A 21559-nucleotide genomic window follows, 5' to 3' on the forward strand; every position below is an offset into this window, starting at 1 on the left:
AAGTCAAAGCATTGTTACGAAAAACGCGACAACGCGAAAGTGGTTTATGAAATATTCATGTATTGTGGAAGCATCAGCCAATTCCTGGCAAGGTTACCACCACTGTACACATTTCTCCCATCCATAAGTCATCGCTTGCCAGCTGAAAATTTCAAAGGTTGAATATCAAAAGGCATTAAAAAAATGGCCATCAAGCCACCAAAGCACTCTATCCAGGAATACATAGTCTGGTACAATGTTCGATATGACTTCAAAGGTGCGCTTGGATGAGATGAGTTATTCGTAAATGTTCAGGACCAGATTCTTAATGAAGGTATTGGTTCTTCAGTAAATCGTACTTGTGTTTGAACTACAGGACAGCTAACGGGACTTGGTTGATGTATATCATCATCTCAAACTGCATAGATCGATGCTCATGATGTCGATCACTTGATTGTGTTGACTAATAAAGATCTTGGTTCTTCAGTAATTCGTGCTTGTGCTGTGAAACAACTAACGGGACTTGGTTGATGTATATCATCATCTCCAACTGCATAGATCGATGCTCATGATGTCGATCACTTGATTGTGTTGATTAATCTCGAGTATTTATATACCGCCTTCATACAGATAGAATGTTGCTTAACGGTTTGAACATCACCCAAACGAACAACAACAACACCTGATTCGATTTACGCCTTCGTCATCTCAACACAACGTCGACGCCATACAAACAAAAAACTTCTTAAAAGCGTCATGAACTCACTCACTTGATGTAACACACAGCTTGAGAGTCTAATATAACAGCTTTAAATATGCCATGTTTATTCATTGCACTTAATGTGATCAACATTTTGCGACTTCACATTCTTCAACTATCACTATCTAAATTGTTTAAGAGACAACAAATTTACATTTGAATTCTTTTGCAACCTAAAGCATGGCATAATCTAAAATGCAATACTTCTCAAGAGCCCATCTTCCCATCAAGACTGAACAAATCCAATTTACATAATATTCAAAACGTGCTACCGTAAAACGATAAAAAACCATAATTGTTTCATATTGACACTTGAAAGCGGACGGTGAATATACCTATTTACCATATTTTCAAACCTCTTACTCCCGGGGCCACAATAGAGTACCCCGACTTTAACCTATCGGAAAAGATTTAAAAGCATGTTTTTTACCATACAATATATACCTCCCGAGAGCATATCACTAAGATGAATTGTACTGAAGCTTTGGAATCGATTCATGACTTTTTAAAAGTTTATAACGGTTCCTAAACACTTACCATACTAAAATAGAAAGAATCGCTGTAGGAGGAATGTCAATATTTGATGGTACCGTCCTGCCCGATTGCCTTGGAGCTATTTGCAAAAAATATGCAATCGTTTATAGAGAAGTGGTATGTTAATATCCACTGGTTGAAACCTTTTTGCAAGATAGACGCATCAAATATTCATTAAGGCGTGGTTCATTGTGCCTGGCTGTTCCATACATGTAAATATTTGGAAAGGTCTTGAAATGTTTTTCAGAAAGATTCTTCACAGAAGGTATCAATAATGTTTGAGATAGATTCTTTAAAGTTAGCCTTCGCAACAAATGTGATATCCTTTTACGTACTGTATAGGTACATGAGAACGAACCAGCATCATTTCTAAATTACCTTTTCTTGTGGTCAGTAGTTTGTAGTAAATGTTTTGTATTTTTACCGATTGTGTTTATAACGATCATTGTATGTTATAACATAGTGATGTAGAGTAGTCATGGGGATGTATTTCTTTATCACGACGGGCGGTGGGTGGCCCAGTGGTTAAAGCGTTCGCTCGTCACGGGCTCGATTCCGCACATTGGTATAATGTGTGAAGCCCATTTCTCGTGTCTCTCGTCGTGATATTGCTGGAATATTACTAAAAGCGCCGTAAAACTGAACTCACATACTCACACTCCTTATCACGATAAACCACTACCTTTCCTGTGGATTTAGAATATATCAATCAGAGGCGTGTGCTCAAGGCAATGTCATCCTAAAGGTCACCTCGTCCGTTATGTGGAGCAGAATGAAGGAACAAAGGAAGTACTCCCTTGGAATATACACATTTCACCCTGCTCATTGTGTTCCGTGAACTCGCAAACCCTGTTCCTTGAGACGAAGTTCTTTTACCTGTTGTGGCGTATGCATGTTATTTGACATTATGTATGTCATATCGCCTGTGATACGAGTTTCAAATATGTCACCATTGTATATGCTTTTCTTTGTTTTCCCCGTTATCAAACATGGGGTGTACTTTCTTTTTACTCTCAAGTGGAAGTTCATGTGTCCTGTACTGTTACCAGTTTCATCGATGTGTATCGTGTGGTTTCAGTATGCTTTTGTGCTCCAATGGATGACATGTATCCTCATGACCGGCTGAGTGTGTCATTTTGCCCCAAGTTACTTAGTCCTGGTTGTGTGTGACACTATGCCCGGGGTGAGTGTGTTATTCTGTCCTGGTTGAGTGTGCCATTGTGCATCGGCTGAGCGTGTCATTGTATGCCGACTGAACACGTCACTGTTTCCCAGTTGAATGTGTTATTGTTCCACGGCCGAGTGTGTCATTGTTCCCCGGTTGAGCGTTAATTATTATTGCCGGATTGCATGTCTTACTGTGCCCCAGGCAAATGTGTCATTGTGCCCTGATCAAGTGTCACTATGCCTCGTTTGAGTGTCAGTGTTGTATGTGTCATTGCCCCCTGTTGAGAGTCATTATGCCGAGGAAGAATGTGAAACTGTCCCCTGCTGGGTGTCTCATTGCTGCGTGACATAATGGTTTGGTAACGCTGTTCGGCCATCAACATGTGTTGTCACATTTCCAGGGTGCACAAAGCGATCTTAGCGCTAAGGTGATCGTAATTCCCATACCGTAAGATAGACATACGACACTCGCAGCACTAACCCTGTTTTGTACAAAGGCAACCTAGATACATCGTACTCAGAGTGGGCAATACCTGATCTTAAAAACGACTTTTCTTGCTTGTGTGATAATAACTGCCCCTTTGGTAATCTGAGCTATATTTGGGCTCGGGTAACCTAGTCTGTTTGTAAGCGTGACAAAATGGAAAGTATGTCCCGTTTTGTGAAAACACGCCGTATGAACCCGATTGGGTGGATCTTTGCTCGCAATATCCATCACTGGAATATCCGGTCCAATCTCAATCTTACACAGATCACCATCACAAAGCTGGAATATAGGTGGGGTGAGGTGAAATTGGATTTAACGTCGTGCTTGAGAATATTTCGCTCATATGACGACGTGCATGCGTGTGTATGTGTATGTGCGGCTGCTTGTACTAGCCCAGACTTAAGCTAGTTTTATAGTGCTAGCCCACTGAGATACCATGCCGCAGTGAAGCAAGAATACCCCACTCAGACACATCATACTGACTCCGAGCCGACCTTGTTGTACCCATTAATGCCGAGCGCCAGACAGGGACCAACAAGTACCATATTTTAACGTCTTTTGGTATGACGCGGTCGGGGATCGAACCCGCGACCTTCCGCTCTCCGGGCGGACACTCTAACCACTACACCACGGAGGCGGTCGCTGGAATATAGCTGAGAGCAGGTAAATGTCCTTGACCTTGTACTAAAAGCGATTTCGTTGGACATTCCCATGATGACCTTGACATTTGCTGACAAACGACGTCATCGATAGGACAGGAAATCTTCAGCCAATTATCGAACATCTGGTGCCGATACTGTAGACTTACATAGAAGTGAACTGTGAATAGTTCTTGATAAAAAGTATAGATTCATGATCGTTTGACAGAGATTTGGAATTGGCAAGGTGTCAACCTTTGTAACGAATGTCCTTATGGGAGAGGATACTTGATAGTCAAACGCCCCAACCTCAAAAGAAGCTGAAGACCTTCCGATTTCAATTATGTCATGATACTGCAGAATAACTATAGCAATATGAAAAAAAACCCACCTGGTCCTCAACTTTTTTGGAGTATATAATATTCAGTTGTCCAATACATTCACCGTCTCTGAGAACATAAGACGGGCCTGTGGTCTTCCGGTATTACTCTAAGGGTAACCAGGATCCGGTAATTAATATGACCTGTTTCCCTTACCCTCCATCAGTACTTCATAAATGTTCGCGTCCTTAGGTAATAGTGTCGCAGAACCGACATGAGCTAATGAGTGTTGATGAGCATGAAGAAGAAATAATCCGAGCCGTTTCCTGGCTTGTGATGAAACAGACTTGGCCTTTCTGAAAGTATGCCCTATTTTCAACAGTAGACGTCTGGGAAGGTGATCAGCGTCGGAATATCTTACGCCAGTCTCGCAAGGTACACTTAACGTGGCCATCATACTAAAAGATTTCATCAGGAGACAGGATACAGGCCAAATAACCATTGGAAGCATGGCTGACACCTCTAATGCGTTCCTATTCCATGTTGATGTATGTATAGTGTCGGGTTTGTTGAACCTTGGTTCAAGGGAAATGCTGAGGGTCGTGTTAGTCATACAGCTTATTCCTGAGAAATGAATGTGTTCTATTGGCCCTTAAAAGCTCAACTTGGACTTGTATGGCCGTGCCGCGGACTACACAAACTATATTATTTGGTCCGTATTGATCAACGACTGACTTACGTTGTATTTAAAGATCTTATCAGACAAAGCACGAATATAGATTCGTTGAAGGTTATTGGGATGGTACGTAGGTTTACCACGCACGTTTGTTGGAATGAATAGGCAAAGCTGAAACCTTTCAGTGAAGTATTTGTTGAAATGTAAATACAGCCGATTTTGGACAATTGTTTCCACATTGGAGTTCAGAAAGTGTAGACTGTAGCTGCTTGAGAGACAAAAACATGCCAAACGCTATCTGCAGAGGTGCAACGTTGTTTCGAATCCCAAAGGGTTGTCATTGTTTTTTTTCGGCACCATATTCGCTCGTGGTTTTAAAGAAATGGGATGGACGCGTGAGGCCTGTGTCTGTTTTCTTTCCTCCAGCATTGTGGTGACATTCCGTGATATGATGTATAGGAAACGGTCTTTTAAATGCGATATAGCAGTTCTAAGATTGCAATAAACTGAATACTTAATTGAATAAACGGAATTTTTAAAGAGGAACCAGCATCGTGGGACTTACCGTTATTCATGGCAAGGGTGAATCCGATTATCAAACGAACGTCATTTTCATCTTCCTGCTCCCTTACTTTTTGTTGTCCCGAGCCTTGAGCTGATTACACTAACTTGACTGCGTGTGAATATTGTTTAATGCCGTACCGAGCAATATTCCAACTGAATCGTTCAATAGAATAATTAATGTTCTTTTTCTGCGTTGGTTTGTTGTTTCAAACCGTACTTAGCATTACTCTAGATATATGGAGGAGGTCTGTAAATGATGCCTGAGCCAGACAAGCCGGTGATGGATGTCATGAGCATCGATCTACACAAATTCGATACAATGATTTGCATCAGCAAAGTCAGCTAACCTGACGACGACAGATCTCACTAGCCGCATCCTATGATAAACAAGGTTTGATGAAAACCAATTCTTGGATCACACTGAGCGTATCCCTGGGTGTCAGATGAATCTAACATTCAATGCAATGTGAATGAGTAAATGCGTGTATGAAGCGAATAAACCGGCGAAGATCTACCTCATTTTAAAAATAAAGTTGCAAAAAATGCCTGGCAACAGGTGAAGTTTGATTTAATAACTTTTCGATATTAGCAATTTCGATCAGCCAATTTACGCCATTAATGAAGCATACAACGTTATGTATATAACATTTAGCTTGCACACGGTGTAAGAGTCTACACCGAAACGTTTTATACAATAAACAAGAAGTTGTTTTAACATTGACTCATCGACTTCTAAACTGCCGATCAAACCATTAATGAAAGCCATGTGAAGTCACAGTGCTTCATGGTTGAAAAAAATACGATATGACGTCATGCATTATTCATGACGTCACAAACTGATTACATACAAAGCAATCTGAACAATAGATTTCAAGAAACAATGAGTTTCTCTCTTGGGTTGACTTTTTATGACTCCAATTATTATCCTTCTAAAAATAACAGACTTTATAGGTTATGGGATTAACTCTAACTGGACTAATTAACCCAGATACTCGTAACTACGGATACCTGTCTTTCGTCAACTCACAATGTGAGGTCCTCGGCAAACATCGTGACGTCAGGTCCTCGGCAAACATCGTGACATTCAATCAGAACAGATAAACCATTATTCCGTGTAGTTAGTTCAGTTTTCTCTAAGTGTGTCCTGAAACACGTTATGACAGGCAGTGAAAATATGATTGCGTGCGCTGGTAATGACAAAAGATAAAGATATAAAGAGGTAAATGAGTTGATGCGAAATATAGAAACTACTAGCTGAAATGAAATTTAAAGGAGTTGGTGCGATTGTCGCTTTTGGGCGGCGTTGCACCTAGATCACGGAGCGTTGGTTTACTGCTGGAGTGAGTGAGTGAATTTAGTTTTACGCAGCAATATTCCAGCTGTATGGCGGCTTCTGTAAATAATCAGGTCTGAAGCTGCCTAGCTATTCTCGAAACGTTCGTAGCCCTACGAACTTCTTAAGCCCATGGGGCGGTGGGGTAGCCTAATGGTTAAAGCGTTGGCTTGTCACGTCGAAGACCCGGGTTCGAATCCCCACATGGGTACAATGTGTGAAGCCCATTTCTGGTGTCCCCTGCCGTGATGTTGCTGGAATATTGCTAAAAGCGGCTTAAAACCAAACTCAGTCAGTCAGTCAGTCTTAAGCCCATTCTTAACACATTGGCTACGATCAAAGTTAAGAATTCTTAGGGCTACGTACGTTTCGAGAATAAGGGCCCTGCATGGTCTTCTGGCTCAAAAACATGAGCAGCATTCTGCGCAGTTGGGATATGATGACATGTGTCAACCAAGTCAGCAAGCCTGACCACCCGTTAGTCGCCTCTTACGACAAGCATGGGTTGCTGAAAACCAATTCTATCCCGGATCTTCATGGTTGCTTACTGCTGGAAGATAACCAGACGTCTCAGACGTTTATCACTATGGTGGAACCAGCTGGCATGGATATGGTGGTGACATAAGCAGGGCGAACCGGGATTTGAACCGACGATCACGGGATTCTTATACGTCAAAGGGAAGCAACTCTGCAGAGCGAAATACGGCCCGTGATGTTACGGGGCCACTCATGTTCCCTTTCTGGAAATAAGTACTGAATTCTGAACTTAGTGGATTGGGTGAAAGAGGGGTCACATTTTGTTTTTCGGATGTTCTGAGGAGAAATGTGGAGATATTGTAACTATGACATAGAACAATTGTCATAAAAGGACGATTTGCGCACATATTTTAATAGTACAGTTACCTCACCATAGTGAATGTTAGGCTATTCCTAAATCATCACCGGGTTCGATTCCCCACATGGTATAATGTGTGAAGCCCATGTCTGGTGTCCCCCGCCATGATATTGCTGGAATATTGCTAAAAGCGGCGTAAAACTAAGCTCACTCACTCCCTAAATCATCAATTCAATATGTCATTTACACAGACGCGATCATCCCCTCTTATTTTGCTGTTAAAACTTATAGGCGTGTTGGTGACAGGATCGCAATATCGATATGTGTTCGTGGTGATATGAATATCGATTTACCATGTCTTTGTTTAAAGGTATGGGTCATTGTAAAAATGAGAAAATATAAAACTATAAAATATAAATATAAAACTAAATATAAAAATATAGGACTTAGTATCACCTACGTAGGAGAAAGTATGTCCTACGTAGGAGATAATATGTCCTACGTAGGTGATACTAAGTCCTACGTAGGAGATACTAAGTCTTACGTAGGAGATATTAAGTACTACGTAGGAGATAGTATGTCCTACGTAGGAGATAATATGTCCTACGTAGGTGATACTAAGTCCTATGTAGGAGATACTAAGTCCTACGTAGGAGATATTAAGTCCTACGTAAGAGATAGTGACCCCCAAAAAATTTCACCGTGGCGTACTACGTTTCCGTAGATTGTTGTTTTCAGTCACAAATGTTAAAAAAGATTAGTTAGTTAAATTACACAACCAAGCCAGATACAAACCACGGTTACTTTCTGACATATTGTCTATCTGTATCACCTGTACTACCTATTTGATATTCATGCCTAAACGCACGTGGCATAAGCCGGTTTAAGCCCTTATGAAGTAAAAAGTATATATATGTAGGTCTTAGTTATATGAACAAAGTGGGGATGGGATGCCCTAGTAATTAGAGCGTTCGCTCAAGCTGAAGACCCGGGTTCGATTCCCCACATGGGTACACTGTGTGAAATCCATTGCTGGTGTCCCCCGCGGTGATATTGCTGGATTATTGCTAAAAGCGGTGTAAAACTAAACTCATTCACTACATGAACGGAAACTGAGTACAAATGCACCGAAAACCGGAACATGTCTTGTCGGGTGACCGATAATTCTTTTATCAGGTAATCAGATGGAGGGTACTTCGATTGTCTGTGTCTGTGTCTGGATTGTTTGGTCACTGATCGACACTTATTTATAAGTTTAACAGATGAAAAGTACAGCGTGTGTCTGGTCTTTCTCGGAATTGACGGTAAATTGTTGTATCCGAAAATGGGTACTTAGGTGCCTGGTTCTCGTCGGTAAAGGAGCTAAATTGTTTTATTCGAAAGAGTACCAATGTATCTGGTCCGTGCCGTATTGAAGGTAAAATTTTATATTTGAGAAAAAGTGAGTGACTGACTGAGTGAGTGAGTGAGTATGGGTTACGCGCTTTTAGCAATATTCCAGCAATATCACGGCGGGGGACACCAGAAATGGGCTTCACATATTGTACCCATATGGAAAATCGAACCCGGGTATTCGGCGTGAACTCGAACGTTTTAACCACTAGGCTACCCCACCGCCCTATTTGGAAAAGATTACTTCGGTGTTTGGTCCATGTGGGCATTGACGGTAAATTGTTTTATCGGAAAGGGGTACCAAGGTATCTGGTCTGTGCCGTACAGAAGCCATTTATTATTCGAAAAAGGGTACTTATATCTGGCATAGACGGAAAAAAAAATTCCCGAAAAAGGGTACTTCGGAATCTGGACATTCTTGCAAGCTTGTGGCAGGATTCATAATACTTCTATTTCGGTAGGGGCAGTGGGTAGCCTAATGGTTAAAGCATTCCCTTGTCACGCCAACGGTCATGGGTACAATGTGTGAAGCCCATTACTGGTGTCCCCCGCCTTGATATTGCTGGAATATTGGAATATTGCTAAAAGCAGCGTAAACCACACTCACTATTTCGGTATCTGGTCCTTGTCGACATTGATGGAACGTATTTTTATTTGAAAAATGGTATTTTGGTATCTTGTCACTGAGGCAAGATGGTGGCAGGAATCACTATATATATCTGTTCAACATTATACCTACGTGGGCAATTATACCCGACCTGACAAGCGAGCGTGTCCACACTAAGCTACCTATCGCTCAATAATCCTGAAAATACTTGTTTTATTCTTTGTTAAGTAGTGGTGGATGCACACATACTCTCATGGAATCGACGGGGCAACAGACCACGTACCAAGCGACATAAAGACGAACAATCGAACGATTCAATTTGTAACACAAATAGATAGTTATTACTAGTTTATGTTATGAACACAATGCCGGCCTTCACTTGTTACACCTTGGTCTTATCAACATTATATTTACCTCATCAGGCCTTGAACAAAATCCAAACTACTAAATTCGAAATGAATGATGCTACACAATACTGCGCTGGTAGAAAATCCGGCCTTCATTATGGGTCCTAAGTTACTGACAACTACAATCTGAAACAGAAAATCAACAGCGAATTTAGTAATTTTTAAGAAATACGTTATAATTATCTGAACAAAACCGGATTAATTTAGACCGTGAGTTCGGACCCAAAAAATGATTTCATATTTGGATGATGGAAAATACAAATTTCAGAAAAACACGGAAGAAAAATTGACAGATTTGCTGTGTAATCGGAATTAATTGTAATTTTGTCCAGTAAACGAATCATTAAATATTATTGTCAATTTGTATAGTTTTTTTTAGAATACAGTAGAATACAAGGGCAAACGTCTTCTCAGTGGAACTTTATTCACTTTGCACTTTATTCACCTTACTTCGCTTTGCCTCCGTGGTCATTGGATAGAGGACCTGCTCGCAAAGCGTAATATACCAGAACACGTTACCCTGCCTGGGGCTCGGTATAAAATGGATTAAACAAAAACTGGTCGGCTCGAAGTCAGCATGCTGTGTTTGAGCGGTGATGTTGAACTCCGGCTAGAGAGAGTGAGCATGGTTTTACTCCGTTTTTAGCACTATTCCAGTAACATCACGGCTGGGGACACCAGAAATGGGCTGCACACATTGTACCCATGTGGGAAGTCGAACCCGGGTCTTCGGCGTAACGAACCAACGCTTTAACCCCTAGGCTACGCCACCGCCCCGAACTTCGACTAGAACGCCAAACCCATCATTAGCTAGAACTAAGGAAAGCAACCAAACAAATTCCACATGCGAATTTTAACCACTTAGACCTCATCTTTTTGGCATTTTCAGCAAATTTCGAAGACATCTTATTGCATCCTTTTAAAGAGGCATATTTTTTAAGCATCGGAAGTTCCTGACTTGCAGTGGGATCAGAAAGCAGCTCTCAGTGGTATCAATACTCCCCTAAATATCATTCCAAGAAAACATAACCATTATTGTGACTTCCACATCAGGAAGTAGCAGCATTATGGCCCTTTTGGGAACCAGATTTTACGACTAGAAAATCCAGAGGCAGTTTTTTCTCAAAGAAACACAAATCACTAAAATGTGGTTATATCAACAGTTGGTATACCGAGTCCTCGACAGCTTTGATAAATGTCCAATGCAGCTTACTCTACAGACGGAGCATTGTCAGGCTGGTTTGAAGTAAGAAGGTCTATCACGTCCTTGTATCAATATAGCTAACATCGTAAAGGATTGGAATTTAACGGACGGGACATAGGTATGCATAAATACATGCAGCTAAGACGGACGTCTAGAACACAAAGTAAGGTGTCTCGGTTCCTGAAGAGGGCTCACAAGAAAGAGGGCATTAAGCATCACCTTTAGTTTACGACATCTTCAGAAGATCCCTTGTGTCTTCTATCTTACTGCGGCCGCTTTCAATTTCTTTGACTAAATCCTTATTCGTCTGGCCATAGTTCTTACTTAAGCTTCCGTCAGCAATAAGCTATCGGCGCTAACCTTATAACTATCATTTATAAAGACTCTCGGACCGCGTGGTCAAGGCTGGCGGGAGGTGACCAGAGGAAGCGCTGGTGGTAATTGCTTCATTAGAATGGACATCCTAACAGGACTTCTCTGATGTTCATTCCCTTTGTCCTGTGATGACCACGAGTGACCAAGGGACTCCGAAGGCGCTGACCAATCTTCCCAAGCTGACAACGTCGCGTGACAAACAGCTTAAGTTTATTTGGGGGTGAGGAATGGCGGCTAGCGTTAATTCAAACCTGCTGACAAGAGAGTAATCATGAAAGTCAATTTCCAATGACGTCAGTCTCCTCTTTGTTACATCTTCTTTAGTAAGCTAGGGTTTACGGCCATGAAACAGGCACTTATAACTTGGGCAGTCCATGAGAGTGTACAATGTTAAAAATGTCCAAGAGTATATCACGTTAACAGCCATTAACAGAATATTTATGGTGTAGTTTACACGCGTTTAGTATGTGCCCTAGCCTACAGATTACGAAAGATCCTTTAAATTATGTTCAGGCAAACTGGTTTCCAAACGGTTCTGGATACTGTTTGGGGATGATGAAAATGCTGCTTTAAAACAATACATACGTCTTCGTGGTTACTGCGTTGGCTCGTCACGCAAGACCCGGGTTCGATTACAAACATGTGAGACCACTTCTTGTGTATCCCTTCGTGATATTGGTGGAATATTGGTAAAAACGGCGTTAAACCATACCAACACACATATATTATTAGGGTGTTTTCGAGGAACTGAACAACGTTTCTTTCGGAAAAAGTGGCATCTTCCGACTTCGTCATAAATTGTTGAAGATTTTAATGTTGCCGAGGACAACCAGTCCCCGAAACAGACTTCGCTGGGCGCAAAAAGCAAAAAAGCTGTGAAAAACAAATGAATGGACCAAAGTATATTGGTGATGGCGTGATATGGGCAACAGTGGGGTCTGCGGTAATCCTCGTGCTAAGACACATCTGTAGAACCGAACTCACAAAGCGGTCTTCGCGGTCAAGAGAATGGAAGGACATATTGAGATAATCATAGTTATGAAATATTTTTGTGTTCACGACATACAAGTGAACGGGTGAGATTGCTGTACCCAGTGCTAATTCTATTTTAAGCCATTTTCTGTCGGTTTCTTCCTTACAATGCCCATATACATAAAAAGACGGCGTGTTTGTGTTTGCAGTATAAGATCAACTGAGGAACGGGTCCATGCATACTAAACGAAAAATGACCGGACCAAGAACATTTTGGGGATATTTTTATCTATATTGTGTGGTCAGTATTCACTCAAACGTTTTCCCACTAAATATCCTTTGTTTTATTTGGTATGTTTTTTTACTCACAGTCTATAATCTTACGACTGTCCTTATGTTAGCAATGAGGTATGCAGTGTGCGAAATAGTTTCCAAATTTTGCTATCCAGTCTGGCTAGCATTGACTGAAAGTTACTAGCCCACCAAATAATTCACTAGCCCGAAATTTGAATGTAGACACGAGTTTCATCATTAAGCTGCTAATATGAAAATGTTTAATCAGGCCATAATCTTGCATGATTTAAAAGTGTATTATAACTTAACAAGTCGGAGAGAGTGGTATATTTACAAAATATGACTGTGGAGATTTACTGGCCCGACTGGATTTTTTCTAGTTTTGTCGAATCTGTGGTATGCTATTATCATTCACCAGTATTATCTTAACCATCTTGAATCGTCGAAATAAGATCCATAATTATATGTCTGTTTCAAGTAGAGCCCATTGTGCGATTTCCAATACATCAGCTTATAGCAACAGTCATTTCTCACATCCGTGAAGGTCCGGGTTAGAATTGGTCTTCAGCAACCCATGCTTGTCGTAAGAGGCAACCATCGGGGTCGGGTCGTCAGTCTCGCTGACTTGGTTGACACATGTCATCGTATCCCAATGACGTAGATCGATGCTCATGGTCACTGGATTGTCTGATCCAGGCTCGATTAATTAGAGACCGCCACCATATAGCTGAAATATTGCTGAGTGCGGCGTTACACCCATCCAACCATCTCGTTTCTCATCCACTCACTCATAGACTAGTATTGGACAGCGCAATTCGTTGTGCAAAGTTAGGTCCCTTGCGCACTTCTGTCAATGTGTTCGAACTCCGGTTCATCCCAATCATGTGTCTAGGTTTATCAGCACCGGTGCTTGTAGTATTCACCAAAGATGTAAACGTCTGAGACTCGCATCACTTGCGACTTTCATCCGGCATTAAGCTGGCACGAAGCGATATTACTTGAATAAAGAACAAAGCCACTTTAAAAAAACCCAACTCACCCGCTCGCTCATTTCTATACTCCCTTACAAAATGTTGACGTTTAAACCATTTCTGCGACTCTGCTGCCCTTACACACATCAATTATTTTTTATTGTTTTTAAACAAATCATGGCTGCGTCTTCTTTGGCCTAAATCACACAAAGAAGTTTATCTCGTCCACTTAAGTGATTGTTCCAGAGCCTCTTCAATGTCAGTTTGAGAGATTTACTGGGACGTGACTATACCGAGATCAGTTTACGCGATTGCTTTCAAAGCTCAAGAAATCTACACTGGGCTTAACTGTGTATTAAAACGGATGTTTATAGCCGTTTCAAGTCTGTTTTTAAAGTATTTCAGTCCTCACCAGTCAGAGATGGATCCCATATATTTCAACAGTCTGACAACTATCACTGACATATTGATAGTTACAAAAGTAATTTTAAACTTAATGTGTTAACGTAGATACGTTTATTGACTATAGCTGTTGAGGTAATATTAGATGCTGGATGCTTTGAGAGCTCATTAAACCTGCGATGAAACATTTAGGATAATTGAAGAACGAATGTTATGTCTTTCTGTTCTGACAATTGCCATTTCAGATACACGTAATACAACGACTGTTGTTTTTAGTACTTTCAAGGTAATACTATATTAATCGTTTCAAGTTGATTAAACTCCTAAACTATTGTGATGTATCAGCTATTTACAGATACATACAACTTATATATAAGAGAGAGAGAGAGAGAGAGAGAGAGAGAGAGAGAGAGAGAGAGAGAGAGAGAGAGAGAGAGAGAGAGAGAGAGAGAGAGAGAGAGAGAGAGAGACCTAATGCCCAAAAACAATTCCTGCTGTGTAACACGAGTGAAGTTGTAAATATTGGGGAAGATGTAATCAGTCGTTCTCCATTAATATCCGTAGGACAGGATATTAAACCTAATGCTGTCTGAATGTAAGATGCTTTTTATAACGCTTGCTTGAAGTGATCTGGATACAAGCTAAATGTAGCTGTTCGACTTCTTCGGATAGTTTCCCGGAATCCTGTCCCGTTAAGATATGTTTTGTTAAGGATGTATTGTATCTAGTGCTGGTGACATATTCTGTGGTCAGGTTATATGCATTAGCAACTGTATCTGTTGTTCGAAGAATGTGTTGATCCATCTGATATAGGAACAAGAATGTATCTGGTGATCGAAACTAAACATGAAGCTCGGACACCCGAACTGAAATTCTGGAAACCTTTTTGTCCAGAAGGCCTACGCACTGATCAGTTTCTGACAAAGGAATTTACAACAAGAAGCAGGCTGTTATCATGCTGACATATACTCAGGATGAAAAATTACAAAAGAAAATTATCGAAAACACAAACTACTGCTGCATAATTTGGCTCTTGAGCGAGAATATGTTATTTTGCTAAAACCCCATGTTATTTTGTTGTTTATATTTTATTTTGCTTTATTTCAACATTTCTGGCAATATTATATTGAACCCAGAGCCAGCAAATTCTGCAAGAACTAATGTATACGTTATGCACACACACGCACACAGGTAACTATATTTCTATATTGACACTTCCACCAAGACATTTCAAGAAAACTACGTGCCCCTGCTGTGTGAATCGATGAAGCTCTGTCAAGTTGCATCCCCTTGAATCACACCCTTTTCTCTCTCTCTTCAGGTAGCTGCTGACAAAATTAAAGGGAGTTAACGATCGTTTGAAAACCAACGCTGACCACAAGAAAATATCCCGATGGGGTGAACCAGGCCTGAAGCCTAAAATGATCCATATAGCCCAAGGCGTGTATAGATTGCTAGGTAAGTAAACATCTTTATTACTGACCAGTGGAAAGATAATGACTAATGTAATAAATGGAAATCGTACTGTGCCAAAGGCTATCAGCAGACGCACACCCATAGCTTTAATACCGTTATTACCCTGCCAATATATCGATGTGAACTCGTTTTTCTTTCTCAGATCCCTAGCGATCTGCCTTTCATGAACAAGAATGTAAATAGTCACGTCATCATCTCATCCTACCGGGTACCCATTCACACCTGGGTGTGAACAGAAGTATTTTTCGAACCTTTGGTAGTTTTCCCATGAGCTGGTCACGTAAGGAATTTCATCTTTGTAGTGCAAGTTTCGTTGAATTTTAAATGTTCACAGCATCAGTGGTAATAAAAACAAACACAGCTTTACATCGATCAATCATTACAACTAACGGCCTTGGACTTTCGTAAAAATGTCGTGCTCATCTGAACTTTTTTGTTTCGATTCAAGAATCTTTCGTTCTCACAAAAAGACCATGGTGCAGCCTAAGAATAATTACAACCAATTTCATAACAGATAAACCATCTGCTCACTCGTATGGAATCACAGTCAATGTGTTCAGGAGTCGTTCGTCTTGCACGTCTCCCTTCTTGTTTCACTGAAAAGAGTTTGAAGTTAGATATTCTACTTTGCAGGTGTTTGTGTATACTAATGTTATAGTCGTATAGTCGATCTGGAATAAGAGGGAATGTGTTTGTCACGTTGCACGTTGAGAGAACTACCTGGTCGAAGATTCAGCTGCATAAGAAAATATGCCTTTTGTCAAAGTTAGAATGAATGAATGAATGAATGAATGAATGAGCGGGTTGGTGGATGGATGGATGGGTTGGTGAGTAGGCTGGTCGGTGGATGGACGGACAAACGAACAAACGAACAAACAAGGGAGTCAATGAATGAATGAATAAATTTTTTGGGAAGTTTTCAATTGCACACATGAGTTTTTTAACGTTAAACCATGTTTCCACTGGCTACCTATAAACTGAAGTGTAGAAAGGTTGTATTAAATGTGGTATTCGTAATTCTGAGTTCGTAGTTGATTCGCTTAGTGATACCTTGAAGACCTGATCTTAAACTCAAATCCCAAATTGTCTCGGTTTTGAATATTGGTCTGTCCCACATGTATATTCATGTACCACCTTCACATTTAAAAACACCTGTTCAGATCCTGTTAGAACTGATCTTCAGCAACCCATGCCACCCGACTAACGAGATTGGGTAGCCAGGCGTGTTGACATGGTTGATACATGTCATTGTATGCTAATTGCGTAAATCAATGCCCATGCTGTTGATCACTGGAGTGTCGTGTCCAGACACGATTATTTACAGGCAGCCGCCATATAGCTGGAATATTATTGAGTGCGGCGTTAAACAACAAAATTCATTTGGAAATCTAAACATTAAAATTATGGTGAAAATTGACATATCGGTTACACGGACCTCTTAAAACCATTGATTCCCTGAGACCAAAAGGACTGGTTTACACTGTTGTAGTCTCGTCAATCTCAATGTAGACGTCAGCAGAAAAACCCATTAGGATTAAGTTTCTGATGGACTTCCATGTAGAAGATGATGTGACAAAAACTGTGTTTGGCCCACGGGCAGAACTTGTGACGCACATGTCCTATTGTTTTCTGATATATTCCATTACACTACTCTACATGACACAGAGATCTTTATAGTAATGGATGTCAATCATTACTTTTCACGTATTGAAGGATCTTTCAATAGATCGGCCACTCCCACTGAAACTGATTGGCTGACAAGCTTCCATGGTACCGAAGCTGAGCCTTTGTTTGTTTGGGTTTCACTTCCATCATCAGTTCATGTGCTTTAGGTGACAAAATTGATTTACATTCTTGTGTTATTTAAAAAGCAGTATTTGTGATTTCGCTAATAGTTGGCATTCAGTGAGTGAGTGAGTGAGTTTAGTTTTTAACTATATTCCAGCAATATCATGGCGGGGGACACCACAAATTGGCTTCACACATTTTACCAATGCGTAGAATCGAAACCGGGTCTTCGGCATGTCGGACGAACGCTTTAACCACTAGGCTACCCCTACGCCCACTTCCCATTCAGGTTTCTCATTCAAACAACACTCACGGTGCCACACTAAATCCAGCAGTGTTCAATTTAGTACAATATGTAAATAACGGGATTGATATCTTATTTATGCGTTACAAACAACAAAACTCTGCACATACCAGGAAATCAAATTGTAAACATAGGATTCCAGTTTTATCATATTTTCATCGGTTGTAAGAGAGTACGTAAGTCTTTGAAGTTCCTGTTTGCTGTCGGAGTTATCGTTTCATTCATTTCCAGGTTTACCGTTATTGATTTTCATTCGGGAGGCACCATGACACGATCATTTCAAAGAATTATGGAACTAGGACATTCTGTAACGGTACGCTCCCTGACGCTTCTTGGCCGATGCTGTCATCGGGATGAAGTGGCGATGAGTGAGTTAGTGAGTGAGGTTTGATTTATAGTCACATTGGCATAATTTCATCCACATCGTGACCATATGATGATGAAATGTACATCAAGAATTTAGGTTATAGTAAGTTAAGAAGTAAATATTTACATAAAGCTGTAGATTCATGACAATTATAGAATAACGGATTATAGAATAACAACAATTAAATGTATTTAGATTATAGATTAGCAGTACATCAACGGATGTCCCTTGAAAGCACATAAATGTAAGTTAGAAGTACATATACACTCCAGGCTATAGAATATGAACAAGTAAATATACATTACAAGTTGTAGAATATAAACAAGTAAACATACCTCCAGGTTAATCTGAGCAAGTAAATAAACCCTCCAGTTTATAGAATATGAATAAGTAAACATACATTCAGGGTATAGAATATGATCAAGTAATAATAAACCCTCCAGTTTATAGAATATGAATAAGAAAACATACATTCAGGGTATAGAATATGAACAAGTAAATATATCCTCCAGGTTATTGAATATGAATAATATACACACCACATTGTAGAATATGAATAATATACACTCCATGTTAAAGAATATGAACAAGTAAATATCCAGGTTATAAAATATGAATTAGTAAATATATATTATAGGTTATAGAATACGAACAAGTAAATTACATTCCAGGTTATAGAATATGAACAAGTAAATTACATTCCAGGTTATAGAATATGAACAAGTAAATTACATTCCAGGTCATAGAATATGAACAAGTAAATTACATTCCAGGTTACAGAATATGAACAAGTAAATTACATTCCAGGTTATAGAATATGAACAAGTAAATAATAATAGAATATGAACAAGTAAATATACACAATGTAATTCCAAACAAAACCTGATTCCAGGAGGCTCCATGGGATAACTCAAACATCCCTCTTGCTGCTATTCCGATTTGAAGACGTGTCCAATACATTATGCCAACAGATGAAAAAGCACCGTGCTCATGGAGGTGGAAGCTCGCGCTGCAATTACATTACGATTACCCGCCAAAGTTGGACGTGCTCTTTACGATGGATATTAATTCATATTCTTCCTCTGTTAGATTAGCTGCGTGCAATGGAACACCTCTCGGAACCATCAGAACGAAGGTTCATTTCGTACGACCGTACCACACAGTAATTACGGTCTCATATCTAAATTGGTCTGCACAAAAACAGGAAATTTCAACTAAATTCATTTCCGTATTTGTTGAAAATTTCGGCCAGAGAGGCTTTTATTCACGTCCTTAGTCTTGCTGTGGCACTACCAGTTCGTATTTCATTTGGTATTTTTTCGCCTCGTAAATACATTGTTGTGAATTTGTTATCTCGTATTGTTTAAATCTACACAATTATGTGGCAAGTGCGTCCTCAAATGTGTTTCTGCTACTTCAGGTTTAAAATTAAAATGGCATCTCTAGGAAAAATAACACCCAGAACATACACAGATGTGTTTATAATATGTGACTAGATTATATGTAGATTTGACACCGCTAAATTGAATGTCGTTGGGAATGTGCTGCGAGGTTTCAAATGACCCCTTGTACTCTCTGTTACGATAATGGTTATGAAAACGACCTATTCTTTCAAGTGCAATAGCGGTTCATTGCGTACCACATGTCCTCTTTCCTGCTATGTATAGAGCGATGGGGAAGATCCAAGATGAACGTGTTTGATCGTTTGAACGTGTTTGGTTCGAGTCCAAAAAGTCTGAAGCCCGTGTGTCAGTTCACTGTCGCAGGACACAACTCGGATTTGAAGTTTACTTTGAGGATTGCGTAACATCGCACCCCGACATCGTATGGGACAATGGTCACAATATTATCCACTAGACGCGACTTGAATATTTACTGGACTGCATGATATAGCGTTGGCATTTCTTATTCTGGCCACCAAACAAACCGAACATACTACGGCATGACAATCAACACCCTTCCATTTAAGCAAACAAAACAAACCCTGACATGACACTGAAAATCCTTCATGTAAACAAATAATGCATATTATGGCATGACCATGGAAATCCTTCATGTATATAAACACAAACATATCATGACACGACCATGAAAAGCCTTCATATAAACAAAGAACGCCATGGCATGACCATGAAACATATAATGAATTGACCATGAACACTGTTCATGTATTTCAAGACTGAAAACGGTCCCAAGTAGCGAAACTTCTTTCCTTGTGCATATAAAGTGGTTTACTTTCACTTGTATGATGCTCTCAGTGCATTAATACAATTGTGACAGTTATAGGATTCCTAGACTTTTAAACTGATAATGTTCCCATGAGATGTGCGCTTAAATGGGTATTCACATTATATAATCTAATTCTTCTCTGCGTTGGGCAATGGTATCAAATGGGAACGATCCCGATCGATTTTAAATCGTCGCCCGTGATCTTTAAGTCATCATCTTTAACTATCCGCTGCCGACGTGCTTAACCTAATGCAACTGGAGACCATTCCTATATATGTGCAACTGGAGAGATTACAAATACTTCCAAACACTGATTCAGAGTTCCTTGAGTCCATATCCATACATGCAGGAAATCAATGCTGTAGTGAAGGAGTCTGTTTTGACACTATTTATATTGGTTTCGAACACTGTCACATGTCTTCAGTATGAAGAGCGAGCTGTTGATTGACTGTTGGACTCAAACATTCAGCAGAAGCAGGCAATAGTCCAATTCATCATCCATTTCGTTGATAGAAGATATCATCACATGGATGGTATGAAGTTGGAATCTATTCAGGTGGCGTTTTTGCTGAATAGGATAAAGTGTTTGCTTATGTTCCGTAAGTCGCTGAGTCGAATTCCTGTTTGCATTCATATTTGGCAAGAGCACTTCATAAATCACATTACTTTGTTTTCTTGATTGTTTAACGTCGCACTCAGCAATATTCCATCTGTATGACGACGGTATTAACCAATCAAGTAAAGACCAATCGATCCAATGATCAACATCGTGAGCATCCTATTGGGATTCATATTTGGCATGGACACTTCATAAATCACTTGTTGGATATTTTGTATAATGTCGCTCTCGGTAATATTCCATTTGTATGACGGAGGTATAGCACCAATCAAGTAAGGAGCCTACAATCCAGTGACTGATCGCATGAGCATCAACCTGTGCAATAGAAAACGATAACATGCGAAGACTTAGTCATTGAGCTCTTACCAATCAATTTAAGGATAATCTGAGAATAATCGGTATATCCCAGTGTTCATTATTATGATCCTTCTTGTTAAGTTCCCGTTTAAAAGTCATCATCACCATAAGATGTATTGCTTGGCAACATAAAAAAAACCCAGAGCATTTTGTCATATCCGTAGAAATTCAAAGTAAAATAATTTGTTTTGTTGAAAGTGAATTGAACATTCTGGAAAGAACTGAAACGGAAAGTGATCCCAACTGTTGGTCCTAATTAAGCTGCTTGTCCAAATCGACAATCGATCTCAATTTGAAACCAATTTGCAATCCTTTGACAAAGTACAACCTACTGTTTATTGTAGAACCTCAAGATACATTTGTCTCGTAAACTAGTGTTTCACGAGAGGCCATATGTGGGCCTTATAAAGGTCGAAACATACCTCGGCACGATATATTCTACATGAAGATTTATACCTCCATTGTAATTTCATCCACATTTACTTTCGGACGAGAGATTTCT

The 21559-nt window shown here is 40.0% G+C and overlaps 1 protein-coding gene across 2 annotated transcripts in view; it reads left to right on the plus strand.

Moving 5' to 3' along the window:
- LOC124269114 overlaps window positions 1-21559 on the plus strand; it is a 64213-nt gene that overhangs the window by 10275 nt on the left and 32379 nt on the right. The window contains exons 3-4 of one of the 2 annotated variants that reach the window (XM_046704132.1): window positions 12460-12551; window positions 15239-15375. In XM_046704132.1, the coding sequence (XP_046560088.1) occupies window positions 15339-15375 (37 nt within the window). In that variant the 5' untranslated portion in view covers window positions 12460-12551; window positions 15239-15338. The remainder of the gene's footprint in view (window positions 1-12459; window positions 12552-15238; window positions 15376-21559) is intronic. The other variant, XM_046704131.1, reaches the window with a different exon arrangement.

The sequence above is a fragment of the Haliotis rubra genome, unplaced genomic scaffold (genome assembly GCF_003918875.1).
Source record: "Haliotis rubra isolate DU_JTF1 unplaced genomic scaffold, ASM391887v1 Scf142, whole genome shotgun sequence".
In the NCBI taxonomy this organism is placed as follows: Eukaryota; Metazoa; Mollusca; class Gastropoda; order Lepetellida; family Haliotidae; genus Haliotis; species Haliotis rubra.